General features: G+C 31.3%; 1 protein-coding gene across 4 annotated transcripts in view; it reads left to right on the top strand.

Moving 5' to 3' along the window:
- Positions 1-19,769, top strand: part of LOC115212821 (dual specificity mitogen-activated protein kinase kinase 7-like) — an 83,410-nt gene that overhangs the window by 9,559 nt on the left and 54,082 nt on the right. For 2 of the 4 annotated variants that reach the window (XM_036501450.1, XM_036501447.1), the window contains exon 2: positions 4,162-4,230. The exons of the other annotated variants lie outside the window; for them this stretch is intronic. In XM_036501450.1, the coding sequence (XP_036357343.1) occupies positions 4,162-4,230 (69 nt within the window). The remainder of the gene's footprint in view (positions 1-4,161; positions 4,231-19,769) is intronic. 4 annotated transcript variants of the gene reach the window in all.

Genomic DNA, 19,769 nt, shown 5'->3' with positions numbered 1-19,769 from the left:
TGTCTTAGCCTTTACTCTTTTGTTTAGTATCTAATTTTCATTATAATTTTATTTACATTAGTTGTTTCATTTTCAGTATGGTCAGTATTTTGAATTTCTGTAGCATCAAATAAGTCAATTTTCTCTTGAGACAGGGCACTAATCTCTTCTAGATAACTTTTCAAAAGAGTTAAGTAATCTTGTTTTTCTTGCACCTAGATTAACTGATACACAGCTTGAGCAGTATGTTTCCATTGAATTTAACCTTTTAGCATTCAGATTTTCCTGTCAAGTGTAATGCTTGTTTATTCACAATATTTTGAATCAATTATGCATTATCTCATAGCATGCATGTGGGTATTTATTTTTAGAATGACATTGTATAGTAGGTGTGAAAGGCTAGATCTAGTCAGTTTGAACATAAAACAGGTAGAATATTTTGGGCTGGATGTGGCTGGTTTAAATGCTAAAGGGTTAAGCTTATCCATTTGGTCATTTCACTTTCAGTTCTGTAGAACTTCTAAATTTTTGTCTTTATTAAGAAACCTTTTCAAATTATGAAAAGACTCCAAGGAAATTAAAAATAAAGATGTTTAAATATATAAAAAAACAACTAAAATGATATTTATTTAGGAAATAGTTTATTTTTGTTTTGTTTAAAATCATTATCAGCATTTAACATCTGCTTTCCATGTTAGTATGGATTGGATTTGTAGTTGGAAATTCCTGCTATATTTTCAGGAATATATATATATAATATATACAATAGTGTAAAGACATACACAATTATGTGTTGGATATTGCTTAGGTTCTAATGTTAGCTAGTCTCTGTATTTAATGTGTTAATATACTCTACATTTAAGGCAGCGAGCTGGCAGAATCGTTAGCATACTGGGCAAAATGCTTAGTGACATTTTGTCCATCTTCATGTTCTGATTTCAAATTTTGCTGAGGTTGACTTTACCTTTCATGCTTTCAGGGTTGATAAAAATAAGTACCAGTTAAGCATTAGGGTCAATGTAATCAACTTACCCCTCCTTCTCCAAAGTTGTTGGCCTTGTACCAACATTTTACACCAATATACTCTACATTTAGAACTAGTCTATTGATTTCTATAAAATAAACCTTCACCAGTCATTCCATGCATCTTAAAGTCATGAAAAAATGCAGAAGATATTTCAGTTCAGCTCCATAGTCATTTTTAGATACTTTTCTTATGTAAAATTATAAAAGAGGACTGTATTAATTTTAGAAATTAGTTGCAAAACTTTATCATTTATATTTCTTGTTATTTTTACTTTGACCACACCTCACACTATTAGTGACAGAAGAATTTTTATATCTAATCATTTAGATTTTAAAACAAACAAAAGTGCAATGTACTATTTCTTCGTTAACCAGTTTAATGTGGTGCAGGTGTCTTTACAAAATAATGTTGTCATAATAGTCATCAAGCATTTAACCCTATAGCATTCATATTACTCTGTTAAATGTTATGCTTACTTATTTAGTTTGTTTTGAATTAATCATGCATTATTGCATAGATTCAAAATTTTGTTGATGTTACTTTTAGAATGGCATTGTATGATAGGTGTGAAAGGTTGGATCTGGATAGTTTGAACATAAAACAGGTAGAATATTTGGGCCAGATAGTGCTGGTTTAAATGCTAAAGAGTTAAGCACTGACAAGAAAATCTACAACTGTCTGAGACAGAATTAATGAAAATTTAAAACAAAATTCAGCAAAAATATAAACAAACCAAAAATAATAGCCCACAAGAATACTCCTATCAATAAAAATTTTTTGGTCATTTTAGTAAAATTTATTTTGGCATATGTAGCTTATAGTCTAATTCGTGTTTGTAAACATTAAGAAAATATTTTCTTATCATGTTCTACACCACCTTTACAAAGTTTTCTCTTAACGAAAGAAATTCCAGGAATTTCATTTATGAAGTGCATATTTTTTAATGAGATTATTTTTCGGGTTTGCATATGTCAGTTTGTTTTTGAACATAATTTGTTCATATTTGTTGCTTTACATGAAGTGTTGTCCTCTTCATAAAATTATCACAATAAATTGTTGCCATTTCTTTAGTTGGAGACATGCTGGTGTTCCTTTTTTTTTATTGCAGTAATAGTGTTGAACATTTTGGAGAGCTTAGGTCTTTGTTGTATCACATATATATATATTATGTATCTATGTGTGTATTTAGATAGTTCTCATGGTTTTTGAAATTTGTGGTTACTATTAGTTTTCTGTATTCGTGACAAAAAGGATGTCAACTATACTCAGTTTCAAAGATAGTTAACTTTTGCATCTTGCTGAGTTTTTTTTTATACCTCTATCTCTTTTCTCTTTTCCCCCTCCCCATCTCTCTCTCTCTTTCTTTCTCTCTCTCTCTCTCTCTCTCTCTCTCTCTCTTCATTTCTCTTTCCTTTTTGTCTTGTTTCTTCACCTTTTGCCACCTACTGCCCCTTACTGGCATCAATTTCACCTCTCCAGACACTTCACATCATTGAACTTTATCAAGTAAGTGCCACCTTCCCTTTTTCTTACCTTTTCTCTTGTTGATATGTATTTCAAGGTGTTTACAGTTTCTGCCCTCCAGTTAAACTCCACCCAATTGCAGGGCAAGCCTTGTTTTTCTGAGCCGGTTTGTTTAAGATCATTATTATACTATGATAAATGAATTATATTATAATTGTGAAAATATGTTTTATCAACCTCATATATGTAATCAAGATTAAAATAACTTGAAATTTAGAATGTTTTCATTAGAGGAAAGAAAAAAAAAACCTTTCCAAAGTAATCTCATATTATCTTAAGAATATTGCCATTCTACATTTTTGCTTGGCAAATCAAAATTTGGCTGAATAACTAATTTTCCCTTTATTTGTTCATGTATTAACTTGTACCATTTTCACATCAGAATATTAAGTGTTAAGTAAAAAGTTTACTCAGTAAATTAATGTATGGTTTTTTGGACATTTCATTAGCCTCAGAATGTGTTTTAAAAAGTAATTTAAATCCATTTTAAAAATTAAATATATATATATATTTATATAATGTATATATATTTATATAATGTGTATATATTTATATAATATATATATATGTATATATTTATATAATATATGTGTATATATATATATATATTTCTATAACATATATATATTATATATATATATATATATATATATATATATATATATTTCTATAATATATATATCATATATATTATATATATATATATATTATATATATATATATCATATATTATATATATATATATTTCTATAATATATATATTATATATATATTTCTATAATATATATATCATATATTATATATATATATATTTCTATAATATATATATCTATATATATATATATAATATATATTTCTATAATATATATATCATATATTATATATATATATATATATATATATATTTCTATAATATATATATCATATATTATATATAATATATATATATATATATATATATATATTTCTATAATATATATATCATATATATATATATATATATATTATATTATATATATATATATATATATTATATAATATATATATCTATATATATATATATTATATATATATATTTCTATAATATATATATATATATATATTTCTATAATATATATCATATATATATATATATATATATATATATATATAATATATTTCTATAATATATATATCATATATTATATATATATATATATATATTATTTCTATAATATATATATATATTATATATATTATATATATATATATATATTCTATAATATATATATCATATATATTATATATATATATATATATATATATATTCTATAATATATATATCATATATATTATATATATATATATATATTTATATAATATATATATCATATATATATATATATATATATATATATATATTTCCTTTGAGAACTCATTGCAATTGTTTTGCACCAAATAATTATAAATTTATGTAAACACAGCTTTGTCCCTGTTTTCACTTCATCACATGATGCTTATCAGTTGGAAATTCTTTACTGATTTGCTGAAATACTGCACTGCTTCATGTAATGCAATTTCTGAGGTTACATTAAAGTGCTGAGTATGTCTAGAATGATGGAAAGATGCTGTCTCTATTTTTTCTTTACCAGTGAAATGGGATTATGACTGCAGTCTTACTAACTTCCATCGGCGAGGGAGCTGTGATAGTCTTGCCCAAGGTCTGTACCACTCACATAGCAGCAATAGATTGGCTTGAACTTAGCTCTCAATGTTGCAAGTCCAGTAACCAGCCAAATGTCCCATGTTTCATATGCCTTAGCAAGCACACATACACACAAACAAATATACACACAGGCTTCATTATATTTGTTCCAGCATGAGCACAAGCCAGGGTTGTATTTATTTAAACTGGAGATTTCTGATTTTCATCATTTTTCTTTCTTGTCTTCATCTTTCTGTGATTATTTCTTAGATGTTTTAGATCATATAGCTTTTCTGAGCAGCTGTTGAGCATTTCTATTTTTGTAGTTCTTATTATTTCACTAAAAATGTTCATGATTAAAATCTTATTTCTTAAGCATTCAGTGTATGTCAAGTGGTGATTTAGTGTTTGCTTTGTTGGTGTTTTCATTTCTTTTCTCCACATTCTCAAATATTAACTTCATTTAAGAAGGGTTTCATTGATTTTGTGATTTATTTCTTATTTTCCTTTTAAATTGCTAAAGTGTTTGATGCAAATAAATGAAAAATTGATGCTAATTTCTTACATCTAATGCACATTAGAACATTATTATTATTATTATTATTTACATTCAGTTTGCTCTAGATACATTGCATAAACAGTTACTAAGATGGTGCCCCAATGATCCAGTGGTTTCAGAAATTTAGTACGATCCATTCAGTTGCTACTTTGTGCTTGATAAATAATTATTCAAGTTAGCCAAAACCTAAAGAAGTTTAACCTATTTTATAATATCTAGTGTATTGCTTTACTGTTTGAAATGTACTGAATTGATTTTGCTTCCATTCCTTACTGTAATTGAAATAATACCAAGGATACTTCAAACAATATTATTACATCTACTTCCAGAAAATACTTTGTGTTTAGTTAAAGATGTAATCATTATTAGTTTAGCAGTGAATTTGATACACTTTGTAATGGATTATGCTAAATGCTGTAGTCATTAGTAGAGTACCTCATATTTTTGCATCGAGGTCCTAAACAAAACAAAAAAAAAAACAAGAAAAAAAGGAAAGAAATTAAAATATTAACATAAGGTGAAACATAATGTGTGACATTACTTCTTAATTTGTCTAATTAAAATTCATTTTTTTAAATGTTAGTTGTATGTTTAATATCATAAACTGTATAATGTAAAATATATAAGTTAAAAAGTAACCATTACTGCATATTTGAAATAATAATATTTATTATAAATAAATCTTTTTTAATGAACTATTTTCTTATTACATTGTAAAGAAATGAGTTGTAATAAATTGTTCATTAACATAAATTTATAAGCTTCAATATTTCCTAAGAATTAGCATACAATATATTCATAAATTAATAAATGTTTTAAGTTCTTTTGTTCTTTTATCCTGTGCAAACTAATTTTAATTGCTTAAAAGTTAATGAAAAGAACTAATTAACAATACTATCTTCTTTTGTGTACAGTAAGATTTTTTTTAGATATATATATATTAAATGTAATAAAGCTTATTTGCTAAATACTGAAAGTTATAGTCTGTAATTATAGTATTAAAAATGTGTAGGTTTATCTAATGTAGATTCTAATGTCAAGCTTAACCAATTGTAAGGCACAGACAGGTGAAATCATCAAAATACCAGAGTAACCTAATTTTTCATTTATATTTGTATGGTCCTGACCTGGTTAAAATGGGTTGTAGGAATTTATTATAATGTCAACTGTAACAAAATTTATACATTAAAAAAAATCTAAATTTCTTTTCTTCTTCCAACTTGATCTCCTGAAATGTGTTCTGTGTATCAATAGTTTACTAAATTTTATTCTTGATCATGTTGGTGATTAATTTCTAATTATTAAAGACTCCTTTTCCATATTGTGATCATTCATAGCATTATCTGTTATGTAATCTATCTTGCTATTATTACTGTCTTGCAGTTCAGACCTCTGAATTTCTTCTATTTCATTCTTTTGTTCATCACATTCATGTTTTAGAATATACTTCATCCCAAATATTCTTTGTTATGTCAAATTAGTTGTATTATTAATATTTACAATTAAATTAAAAGCACTAAGTAATATGTTATTTAATTTAGTTGGATCTGGATTTAGAATAAATGAACTGAATTAATTTAGCTTATGCACTGTTGGAATAATCATTATAGCAAGTACTATAGAAATGGTTAGGATAGCTACTTAATGTTTCACTTTTATTTGAGAAAGATGGCTTCTCTTTAAAAGAACTGATTACCAACAGTAACTGTTAAGTATTTGCATTTATAGGTATGTTTATGAAATTTTCATTAGTAAATTTCAGTGATGGATGATATACATGTGCTACAACAGTATATACATAATCACTTTTTGCATTCAGTTTTAATAGGAAATTGAATCTCTACAGAGCCCATTACATTTGGTAGTCTGTTTCAAATTTAGTTGAGAAATTGTTAATTGTTGATGTAGTTCTTTGGAATAAACTTTTCTTTAAAACAACTAAATTCATATATCAATAGAATATTGTGCTTTTCTATTGTGTGTGTGTGTGTGTGTGTGTGTGTGTGTGTGTGTGTGCATGTGTGTGTCTGTGTGTGTGTGTGAGAGAGAGAGAGAGAAAATATATTAATATCTAGAAGAAATACTTAAAAGTGAAACTATTTTTTATAATGCTTTTATTACACTGCCATTTTGCTCAAGATTTTTCAGTTAGTATTAAGTAGAAATAATATCTCTGGTGTTCATGTATTCTTCAGTTTTGTTATTTATATGGTTATTTATATTTCACCTATTAAGAGAGATGGTTTGTTACGTAAGTCAAAAATCTCTAACAACTTTAATGTTCACTTGCTAAGACTGGATTGCTTCCTTTGGTATTAGAAACAATTTCCTCCAACTTTTAGGCTGCACATACATACAATGTCCATGATGTCAATCTTCTTTGACATATTTTCTTTGAACTTTTTTATTTTGCTGCCTTATTTCCAGATGTCCTTGTGTCTAGAATTTCGCTTTGCTTGTATATTATTTTCTACTTAGAGTTTTTTATTTTCTCTAGCATGGCATTGATTAGTCATTGTCCTCAATTGATCTCTTTATATTTTGTTAAACCTTCTTGTGTCAGTTATTGCATTTGTATATGATTCATTATATAAATCATGATTGTTTAGAGCTATTTAAATTTATATCAAGTTTGTGTACACAAATGTACATGTTCTCTTTAAAATAAAAAAAATAATAAAAAGCTTCTGTAAAATGTTGCTTTTAGACACGTTTTTTGAAGCACTATCATTCTTTTACTATTCTGTATTTTAAACTTTTTGTAATTTGTTTTCTTTTCTCATTTTCTAATTTAACTTTGAATACTTATTGTATTTTTAGATCAGAGAACAAGATGTCTATTATGTTTGTTGAGTTTAAATCACTTTTTGATCAAAACAATTCTCAAAGTTATTGGGTTATAATTTCCCTTTTATCTGAGTTCCAATTCAGCTTTTTTTTTTTTACTATAAATTCATTCCATTTCTCCATGAAAGTTTTTTTTGATGAATTGGTATGTTCTTATAATCTTGTTTACAACTGCAGTAAATGTAATTTTCATGGCACAATCTTTTTGAAAGGAACAGCATGAAGCAAAAGTTCCCTAGGAAAATAATTTTTAATGTAAAATTTACAGTAGTATTATTAGGTATTCTGATAGCTTGGCTTGGTCTGACAATCAATTTTTCTTTTTTTCAATGGAAGGGAATCTTTTGTTACTTGCCATTTAATTGTATTTAATGTGTCCTAAAGCTAATTCTTCTCCATGGATTTTTTCAATGAGCTTGATTTTGTTTCATTTTTTAAAAAAAAAACTTCTGTATTGGGTGTATTTTAATTGTGTTTTTTGGTTATAATTGAAATTAGAATCATTATCATTATGAATATCTGTGTCACAAACAGACTGACAGAATAAGCACCAGGCTTGGAAATAAGTACTGGAGTTGATTTGTTTGACTAAACCTTTCAAGGTGGTGCCCCAGCATGGCTGTAGTCTAATGACTGAAACAAGTAAAAGATAATGAATTCTTAAATTAAAAAGAAAATTGTATTATGTTTTAGGGTAGTAGTGTCATTGGTTACAAGTTCCTAATAGTGACGCGGGAGCAGTTTCTTGGCTTTCTCACTGATGATTATATCCTTTGTTGATATACATTGAATAAACACAAATGCTTCGTGATACACAATGTTTTTAGTTTTGCCGTTAGGTGCATAGGTGATTAAATTTTCTGGATTTCCATCTCTAGAGCATCCAACATAGATCTGACCATGAGAAAAAACAGGATTGAGACACACTTATTAAATACATTCTAGAATTAAAAATTTATCTTCTGTCATCGAAAAAGTTTAACTGGAAAAATGCAGAATTATTGGAGTTATGGACATTCAAAATGTAATCAAATTTAACTGAAAACCCTGCATGCATTGCCAGCATTTAGTTATTTGGAGATGTTGAAAAAATGTCTAATAATGGTCTAAATTAATTACAACAGTATGTATATAACTTTTTAGATATTGAAGTAGAATAGCTGAAGAATAATTGTTTGATTTAGTACATATCAAATATAATGAATGGGAGACTTACTTGAGATCGCAAGTGTCACATTAGAGCAGCTACTTAGGGAAGTAAAAGTACCCACTCGTACTCTTAGTCATCATGACATTTTAAAGCTAAACTTTATCAAGGCTAATTTATTAAAGCTAATAAATAAGTGTAGTATATAAGTGCAAAAACGTATGTATGTATATAAATGTATGAATGAAGTTTTTAAGGTTCAAGATTCAAATTAAGAAAGTGTATTAATAAGGTTAGCACAAAAAAGAATGTATGTATATAAATGTATGAATGAAGTCTTTAAGGTTTAAGATTCAAATCAAGAGAGTGCAATAATAAGGTTTAGCAGTTTTCTGTGAGTAATGAAATGCAAAATTAGGTTGGCTGATTGTGAGAATCAAATATTGATTGCTTCGCTAAAAACTGACAATTGTAAGTGCAGGTGCTATGGGCTATTTCCCTTGGGTGTTTGAATAAAGTATATTACTTATATGTAGTAGATATAAGGATCCCTTCCAGAGACCCTATTATCAATTTTTTTCAACAATCTAAGTATGTCACAAGGTGTCCGGACATGCATTTTCTACTCATGTGTCAAGTTTCATCAAAATTGATAAAACAATGTAGGAGGAGTTAGCTAACAACTCCACAAACAAACGCACCAACAGACAAAATTTTCCACATATGTAGTATGTATATATATATATATATATATGTATATATGTATGTATGGTGCGCCACCCCTCGGTCATGAATGACCATGGGATTGCACCTAGAAAGTTACCCTTTGAGGCACAAGTCCAGACAAGGTTGTTTATCAATGGCCAGCAGTTGCCCATGCATACCAGCCTCCCCTCTCCACACCCTGATGTTATCCAAGGGAAAGGCAAAGGCCGATACACCTTGGCACCAGTGATGTCGCAACCCATTTCTACAGCTGAGTGAACTGTAGCAATGTGCAATAATGTGTCATGCTCAAGAACACAACATGCAGCCCAGTCCGGGAATTGAACTCACAACCTCATGATCATAAGCTCGACACTCTAACCACTGAGTCATGTATATATATATATATACGTGTATATGTAAGTGTATATATATATATGTGCATATATGTGTGTATATATGTGTGTGTGTGTGTATGTATATAGATACATATACATATATACGTATATGTACATGTATATATATATACATATATATGTATGTATATATATATATGTATATAGATACATATATATATATATGTATATAGATACATATACATATATACGTATATGTACATGTATATATATATATACATATATATGTATGTATATATATATGTATATAGATACATATACATATATACGTATATTTACATGTATATATATGTATATATACATATATATATGTATATATACATGTGTATACATATATATGTATGTGTATATATATGTATATATACATGTGTATACATATATATGTATGTGTATATATATATTTTTTTTTTTCTTTTACTTGTTTCAGTCATTTGACTGCGGCCATGCTGGAGCACCACCTTTAATCGAGCAAATCGACCCCGAGACTTATTCTTTGTAAGCCCAGTACTTATTCTATCAGTCTCTTTTGCCGAACCGCTAAGTGACGGGGACGTAAACACACCAGCATCGGTTGTTAAGAGATGTTGTGGGGGGACAAGCACAGACACACAAACACACACATGCATATATATATATATATACATATATATGACGGGCTTCTTTCAGTTTCCGTCTACCAAATCCACTCACAAGGCATTGGTCGGCCCGAGGCTATAGTAGAAGACACCTGCCCAAAGTGCCACGCAGTGGGACTGAACCCAGAACCATGTGGTTGGTAAGCAAGCTACTTACCACACAGCCACTCCTGCACCCTTTAGTGTTCAGAGTTTTTTGTCAAGTGAATTGTTTATTTATTCACATTGCTTTGAATAAATTTTGTGGCTTCAAGATTTCAATGTTGAGAATGACATTGTAGGGTAGGTGTGAGAGGTTGCATCTGATCAGTTTTAACATGAAACAACTAGAATATTTGGGCCAGATACGGCCAAATTAAATGCTAAAGGTTAAACAAGAATAGAATAAAAATGTATAAATAAAAACCTATATATATATATATGAATAGATATATGTATATATGTGTGCATATGTATATATATGTGCATGTTTATATATATATATATATATATATATATATATATGTATGTATATATGTGTGTATATATATATGTATATATGTACATAAATGTACATATGTATGTATATATGTGTGTGTATATATATATATATATATATAATATATATATATATATATATCTATACGTGTATATATATATGTATATACGTTTACATATATACATAAATATGTATATGTATGTGTATATATACATATATGTATATATGTATGTATATATGTGTGTGTATATATATATGTCTGTGTGTATGTATATATATATATTTGTATGTATATGTATATATATATGTATATATTTATATATATATATATATATATATATATATATATATATATGTATATATGTAGTCAAAATAAGCAACAAGGATATCCAGAGGTATCCTTGTTGCTTATTTTGATTATAATCACCCCATTTTGAATTATATGGATAATACCATACTAAATTCTGGTGCCTTTAACTTCAGTTCTGTATTCATCTGAATCTAAATTTTACTAAATATATGTATATATACATGTACGAGTATATATGTGTATACATATGTATATGGTTTTGGTAATTTTGACTGCTCCTTCTAGCGTGTAAAGCTGCCTGTTAAAGGCAGCTTCTCTTGTGTTTAAATGTACACTATTTTATATTGAGAATATTTTGTCTATTGACATTTCATATATGCTCGGCCACTAGTAGTGAAATTTCAAAAAAAACTCTCTACCCTATATATTGTACGTATATGATTTTACCATTTTCAGAAGATTAGTTCGGCATTTTTTCATTTGCTGCCAACTGAAACTGCGCTTGCACAGTGAATTTGAAAAATTATATATAATGATGAGACACGTGTTATTTGTCTCTAAATTATATGTTAACGTTATGGCGTGGTTACTGATCAGAATTTTGCCTGGCAAATTATTTTATTTGCTAAATAAAAATTTGAAACCTAGGTATGACCTTAAAAAAATAACGAGGTAAATGGTTTTATTTTTCATTCCCTTCGAAATTGGTTCGACTACCATCCGTGCAACATCTATATTCCTCCCTGTGCCTGTCTAATCTTATGTCCCTGCCATAAGGCTTTACTTCCACACACGCCAGCTTAATTTAATTCGTCTTGGTCGAAAGACACCTATTGTTATGTCCTGTTATTTGTATTTGTGTAACGTTTTCCGTTTTTTCCCATCCTTGTTTTTGTATACATTCGCTGCTGTCTTCCACAGAATCTAATGCTTAGTTTTTTCCTGGGGCTGGCCAGATTGGAGCAATCTCGAGTATAACCAGCCGAAATTGCAAAGATAATCTGGAACTCGACTGAAGATAGAAAACTCAGAATGACCCATCCTTGTTTTCGTTGTATTGTCTGTCTGGATGTTTTGATGTCCCTTTTTGTGTCACCCAGCTGTCTGGATGTTTTGCATTCTTGTCCCATTAGATACAAATAATTACAGAGGTATAAAGCTGTTGGATCAGGTAATGAAAGTCATGGAGAGGGTTGTAGCCGAACTAATTAGGGAGAGGGTCAATCTAGATGAGATGCAGTTTGGGTTTGTGCCAGTGAAAAGCACCACTGATGCTATATCTCTGGTAAGACAGCTGAATGATGCTATATTTCTGGTAAGACAGGAGAAATACCTTGCCAAAGATAAACTCCTGTACCTGGCTTTCATTGACATGGAGAAAGCCTTCAACAGGGTCCCCCGATCCTCCATCTGGTGGTCAATGAGGAAACTAGGGATAGATGAATGGTTAGTGAGAGCTGTGCAAACCATGTACAGGGATGCTGTCAGTAAGGTGAGGGTTGGCAAGGAATACAGTGAAGAATTCCAGGTAGAGGTAGGGGTCCACCAAGGTTCAGTCCTCAGCCCCCTCCTAGGCAGTAACAGAGGAATTCGAGACAGGATGCCTCTGGGAGCTCCTCTATGCTGATGACCTTGTTCTAATTGCCGAGTCACTATCAGAACTAGAGAAGTTTCAGATGTGGAAGCAAGGATTAGAATTGAAGGGCCTCAGAGTCAACCTAGCTAAAACCAAAGTCCTAATAAGTAGGAAGGGAGGCAAATCACAAATCCCTTCAGGTAGATGGCCTTGCTCGATCTGTAGAAAAGGCGTAGGTAGAAACTCTATAAGACGGCGAGCTGGCAGAACCGTTAGCACACCGGGCGAAATGCGTAGCCGTATTTCGTCTGCCGTTATGTTCTGAGTTCAAATTGCCTTTCATCCTTTCGGGGTCGATAAATTAAGTACCAGTTACGCACTGGGGTCGATGTAATTGACTTAATCCCTTTGTTTGTCCCCTCTGTGTGTGGCCCCTTGTGGCCAGTAAAGAAATAAGAAACTCTATAAGATGTACCAAGTGTAAGCTATGGACACATAAGAGGTGCAGCAATGTCAAGGAAGGCTAACTGGGAAGATAGTTTTTGTATGTGGCAGATACTCAGGAGCAATAAACACTGGAAATGTGCAGAGAACAACATCTGTCAGGGAGAAAAACTAGAAGTAGTTGACAGCTTCCGTTACCTAGGTGACCAAGTGAGTAGTTGGGGGTGGATGCTCTGAAAGTGTAGCTGCTAGAATAAGAATAACCTGGGCAAAGTTCAGAGAGCTCCTACCTCTGTTGGTGATAAAGGGCCACTTGCTCAGAGTAAAAGGTAAACTGTATGGTGCATGTGTATGAACAGCCATTCTACATGGCAGTGAAACATGGACTGTTACTACTGAGGACATGCATAAGCTTGCAAGGAATGAAGCCAGTATGCTCTACTGGATGTGTAATGTCAGTGTGCATACACGACAAAGTGTAAGCGCCTTGCGAGAAAGAAGCATCAGATATGTGCAAAGGAGACAACTGTGTTGGCATGGTCATGTGGTGCGAATGGATGAGGACAGCTGTGTGAAAAAGTGTCACACCCTGGCAGTTGAGGGAATCTGTGGAAGAAGTCGACCCAGGAAGACCTGGGATGAGGTGGTGAAGCACAACCTTTGAACATTGGGCCTCACCAAGGCAATAACTAGTGACTGAGACGTTTGGAAATATGCTGTGCTTGAGAAGACCTGGCAAAGCAAGTGAGACCATAACCTGTGGCCTATGCCAACGGTTTAACCAGCCTACTTATGCATACCTTTCTTTCGTTGGACACTAAACTTTGCTTTCGAAGACCTGTTGAGGCAAGTGAAATCACAATCAAAATCAAATTCGCTGACGTGGCCGATGACAGCATCGCCTGACTGGCACCCATGCCAGTGGAACATTAAAGCACTATCCAAGCATGATCGTTGCCAGGGCTGCTGACTGGCTCCTGTGCCGGTAGCACATAAAAAGCACCATTTAAGTGTGATTGTTGCCAGCATCGCCTTACTGGCACTTGTGTTGGTGGCAAATGAAAAACACCATTCAAGTGAAGTCTTTGCCAGTACCGCTGGACTGGCTCTTGTGCAGGTGGCGCATAAAACAACACCATTTGAGCGTGGGCATCGCCAGTACTGCCTGACTGGCCCTCGTGCCGGTGGCACGTAAAAGCATCCACTACACTCTCGGAGTGGTTGGCATTAGGAAGGTCATCCAGCTGTGGAAACTCTGCCAGATCAGATTGGAGCATGGTGCAGCCATCTGGCTCGCCAATCCTCAGGCAAAACGTCCCATGCCAGCATGGAAAGCGGATGTTAAACGATGATGATGATATATATATATATATGTGTGTGTGTGTAAGGAGGTGCTTTATTCATTCACCAAAGTGAATGCAGCCTTGGCCGGGAGGAATTGATGTCTGGGAAGAACTGATGTTCTGCTAGTGACTCAGCTATTAGAGCAAGGTCATCAGCATAGAGAAACTCCCAGCAGTAGCCTGTCTTGAATTCTTTTGTTATTACCTGGATGAATAAGAGGGGCTGCAGACTTCTACCTGGATTTCTTCACCATACTCATTGCCAACCCTCACCTTTCTGACAGCAGCCCTGTGCATGGCTTTTACAGCCCTCACTAACCACTCCTCTATCCCTACTTTCTGCATTGATTACCAGATAAAGGAATTGGGAGACCTTCTCAAAGGCTTTCTCCATGTTTATGAAAGCCTAGTACAGAGGTTTATCTTTGGCTACGAATTTCTCCTGCAACTGTCTTACCAGAAACCCAAACTGCATCTCATCTAAACTAACTCTCTCCCTAATTAGTTGGTCTATGACCCTCTCCGTGACTTTCATCACCTGATCCATCAATCTGATACCTCTGTAGTTATTCCTATACAATGCATCACCTTTATCTTTGTAGCAGTTGACTATGGTGCTGCTACATATATCACCTGGTTGACTATACAGGTGACTAGACTATAGCCTACATCGCCAGATATTTTAAGCATCTCAGCAGTGATTCCTGATAGGCCAGGGGCTTACCATCTTCATACCCTTAATTGCTTTATCTACCAAGGTACATTTGGCAGACTCTCTTTCTCCCATTCATTCTCTTCATTTAGCAACCTTTCTTAGTGGTGTCTCCATGTCTCTTTCTTTGCAGCATAATTAAATGCAAGTGAGCCATCACACATGTGGACAGATTTCTCTCCTATGACATCACGATCCTCTTTCACACACTGTCTTGCAATACAAAACACTTCAAGTCTTTGTCCTCACAATGCGGAACACTGGCAAAGTTTTTCTTATTTGCTTCCCCTCTGGATAAGTAAACCTATCTCCTAGCTTCCCTTTTGGCAATCTGATACAGTTCCCTGCTACCACCATACTTCCTGTCCTTCCATGCCTGTTTCATTTTCCTAATGGCCCTGTGAATGTAATGTGTGTGTGTGTATATATATATTTATGCACCCTTTTCAAGCCTAGCCAGGCCCCTGGGCCTGGTTTCCCAGTTTCTATGGCATATGTGTTCCCCCCAGCTGAATGGGACACCAGTCTATTGCAGCGTTACTCAAGAAACAGGAAGAAAGAGTGAGAGAAAGTTGGGGCGAAAGAGTACAACAGGGGTCACCACCACATCCTGCCGAAGCTTTTTAGATGTTTTTGCTCAATAAATACGCACAGCGCCTGGTCTGGGAATTGAAACTCCGATCCTCCGACCATGAGTCCGCTTACCCTAACCATTGCCTCCACACACACACATATATATATATATGCGCCTCTGCATATATATATAAAATTAATAATATCAGAGTAATAAATATTTTAGAAATTTTTACTACCTGTGGCCTAGCGTGTAGAAAAGTTAGTCAACAGACTATATATTATTCATATAAATACAGTGTACATTTAAATACATGCGATGTATCCTTCATAGGATTCCTTTCACGCTAGAAGGAACAGCTAAAGTCCAAATCACCATTAGGGATAAAAAACTCGAAGGGAATGAAAAATAAAAACATTTACCATATATTTCTTGGACCATGGTTTCAAACTTTTTTAGCAAATAAAATAATTTGCTAGGCTATTGTCCCTAATAGTGGTTTGGACTAATAGCTGTTCCTTCTTGCGTGAAAGGAATCCTATGAAGCAGCCATATCTGGCTTAAATATTCCACCTGTTTTATGTTCCATCTGGCCAGATCTGACTACTTGCACCTACGCTACAATGTCATTCTAATAATATACCATCACACCCCACAGAAATTTGAAAGCTATAAGTCATGCATGATTAATTCAAAATAATGTGAATAAAGAAGCATTACATCTGACTGAGTAATCTAAATGCTAAAGTGGTGTGTGTGTGTGTTTGTGTACATCTCCAGAAGCCAAGTGGCTTTCTTACTTGATATTATAAAATACTATGCAGGTGGGAGGATTGAATCTGGAGCCACACAGCTTTGGAGTGACCTTCTTAACCACATGGCCATGTCTGGTTTTATTTTGTAGCATAATGTATTGATCTTTAAATGACCCATGTCATTCTCATGAATCACAAAGGTAATAATGTACTTCTCAGAAGATGAAACTAGTGTATTTAAAAATTTTGATGTTTAAGATCCTTAATTGTTGTAATGTAAGATATCTAATTCATTGTCAGTAATTGATGAAGCAGCTAAGAAAAGAGTAAAAAATTGTAAAAGAACTCAGTATGAACATGACTAAAACTGTTTGATCTAATGGTTACTTTGAGAGCATTACCATAAATACACTACTTTTAGTTATATCACAGTGAATGAGTGTATAATAGATGTTATGGGATTACTATTAGACTTATTACACATGTTTTATATTCTATGACACTCTACAAATAGACCGGTGAAGGGAATAAAAGTATTGAATTCCTCATTTATAATGAAGATTCTGGAGCTTCAGTGGAATACTGTAAGTGTGCTTTAGTTTAATTCAGGAAATTTGAACATCATTTTAAGAAGAGTCCATCTCATTTAAATGATTGTATGCTATGTATATAATTAGAAAAATCAAGTGATTTATAAAGAAAATAATTACTAAAATAACACTTTGTAGGTTACTTTGGGGGTTGATGTTTCACTGTTCACTGGAGCATTATCATTAAGTTTGCAGGTTTTGAATGCTCAATATATATGAGAGATTTGAGTATGTATAATTGTAATAAATTTACAACAAACACATTCATAAAAAATTATTTCATGATTTTTACAGATATGCATTGCATGCAAAATATATCTTAAACATACCCATCTAAAGAGTTTAGTCATATTCCTAGGCAATGTATGTTTATTAGTAAACTTTGACAAGAAATTTAATTATAAACTTATGTATTTGGACAGATAATGCAGTGTCATCAATATCACCATAGCTTCATTTTATAGTACATGTATGATCTAGTTACAAGACACTTTCCTTGAAGGTCTCGGGATACAAAAAGAAATACCATAAATTATTCAGTTTTCATGCTCTTAGATGTCATTACTAGATTTGTAAAAGTTGATTTGAGTATTTGCTCTCATTTTGTGTAGATGTTTATATTGAGTTTTGATGGTTGTAATCTAGTGTTTTTTAATATCATATATTACAGTGTTAAAGGTAGGATGAATAAGATTAGATAAAAACTATAGCAGAAATAAAATGGAGAAGAAATAGATTAAGAACAATTATGAAGAAATAGATTAAGAACAATGAATGTACCAGTAATAACTGTTTTTACAATTACCATCTCTTATTTTTATCTGTATGTTCATTTTGTTTAATATATTTTTTGAAACAAAACTGATGTTTTTTTTGTTCAATTACTATCTTTAAATTTAATCTCAGTAAAGATTATACCCTACAGAATGCAGTGGTTTAATAGGCTGAAGAAAGTATATGCTCTAAAAATTCTTTGAAAAAATTCTCTGCAAATTATATACATTTCAAACAATTAATGGTGTTAGTATGAGAAAGTATGTTTCTAGATGTATATGTTTCTAGCTATATTTCAATGACTTAACTCATTAGTTTTATTTTCATATCTTAATAGTCAGAAGGGATTGGTCCTTAATTCTTCAATTTATTATTTGATTAATGTGATATTTTTTTAAGATAATCATTTTATCACATCGCAACCTTATTTTTTTATTTTTCATTCAGTTCATTCAAGTGTAAAATCTTGTTTCTAACCTATAAGACCTATTTGCTCTATTATTTTCCTTTTCATCAATATATCTTACAGTTCATTTTTTCATCTTTGCAAGTCATTCATCGTGTTGTGAATACCAAATACAAAATAGACTAGGTCAATTAATATGTGAGACTGCAGATCTAGTGAGATATAAAAAGAAACAGTTATTTGCATAGATTCTTTCTTAAAAATAAATCTAAAGAAACAAAATCACAAAACTGTAAATATTTTGTATTTATTTTAATTAGGTTATACTTGATTTACTACTAGGTTATTTTAAGTTTTGACTGTTGTTGGCTTCTACTTTTAGATGGCACTTAGTTATCTTTTTATTTTAATATCCTTATTGTTTTAGTTATCAATTAGAAAATACTTGCTGAAGTTTGTTTTTCTTTTTTCTTTATCTAGTTCTTGATAATATTCTAGAAAATATGATTAGAATATAATGTTGTGAATAACACTTCTTACAAACAAAAGCTTCTTTTAACAGTCTTTGAAAACTGAAAATTTATATCTAAACTGACATAGGTTTTATGTTTCTGCCAAGTGTGAGAATCATGTCTTTTAAAAACAATAAACTCTAAAGTTGTTGATAAAAAGAATTCATAACTCTGTTATATTAGTTATAGTTTTTTTTTTCTTTGAAACCCTACAGCTGATTATGTGTTTGGCTAACAATCTTTACTATCAATGCTTAAAAAATCTCTGTCTTAGTGCTATATTACACATTTACAAATACTTTGCTGCTTTTCCAAGTTGTTGGGTACCACTGTTGATTGAAAGTATGCTATGTCTTTATTTATTTATTTATTTATTTATTTTAATTTCTGTTTCAGTTTTTGTATTTTGCAAGTAAACTTTTGAGTGTTGTTCCATTGTTGGCTGGCTTAACAAACACTACAATAGTGGCTGCAACAAAATTGTACTTGTCTTTGCTAAATTACTGAAATATATATTATTAACTTTATTTATTTACTGAAATTAAGCTACATTAAGTCTAGTTTGCACTTGGATGTTCCATGTGCTGTTAATATCCTGTATGGCCTTTAATCAGAGAAAGATTATTTGAAAGAAATTTGTTTAGTGCTTTTTAACAAAGAAAATTGCGTTAAACTTAGAATATAATTACCACTTACAGATGTGTAATTTATCATGAGCTAAAGATTATTTTTATTTATATGAATGAAATGAGCTCCAGTAGTTTCTGCAAAA

The sequence above is a fragment of the Octopus sinensis genome, linkage group LG1 (genome assembly GCF_006345805.1).
Source record: "Octopus sinensis linkage group LG1, ASM634580v1, whole genome shotgun sequence".
NCBI lineage: Eukaryota > Metazoa > Mollusca > Cephalopoda > Octopoda > Octopodidae > Octopus > Octopus sinensis.
This window is presented reverse-complemented; position numbering and strand designations above follow the sequence as displayed.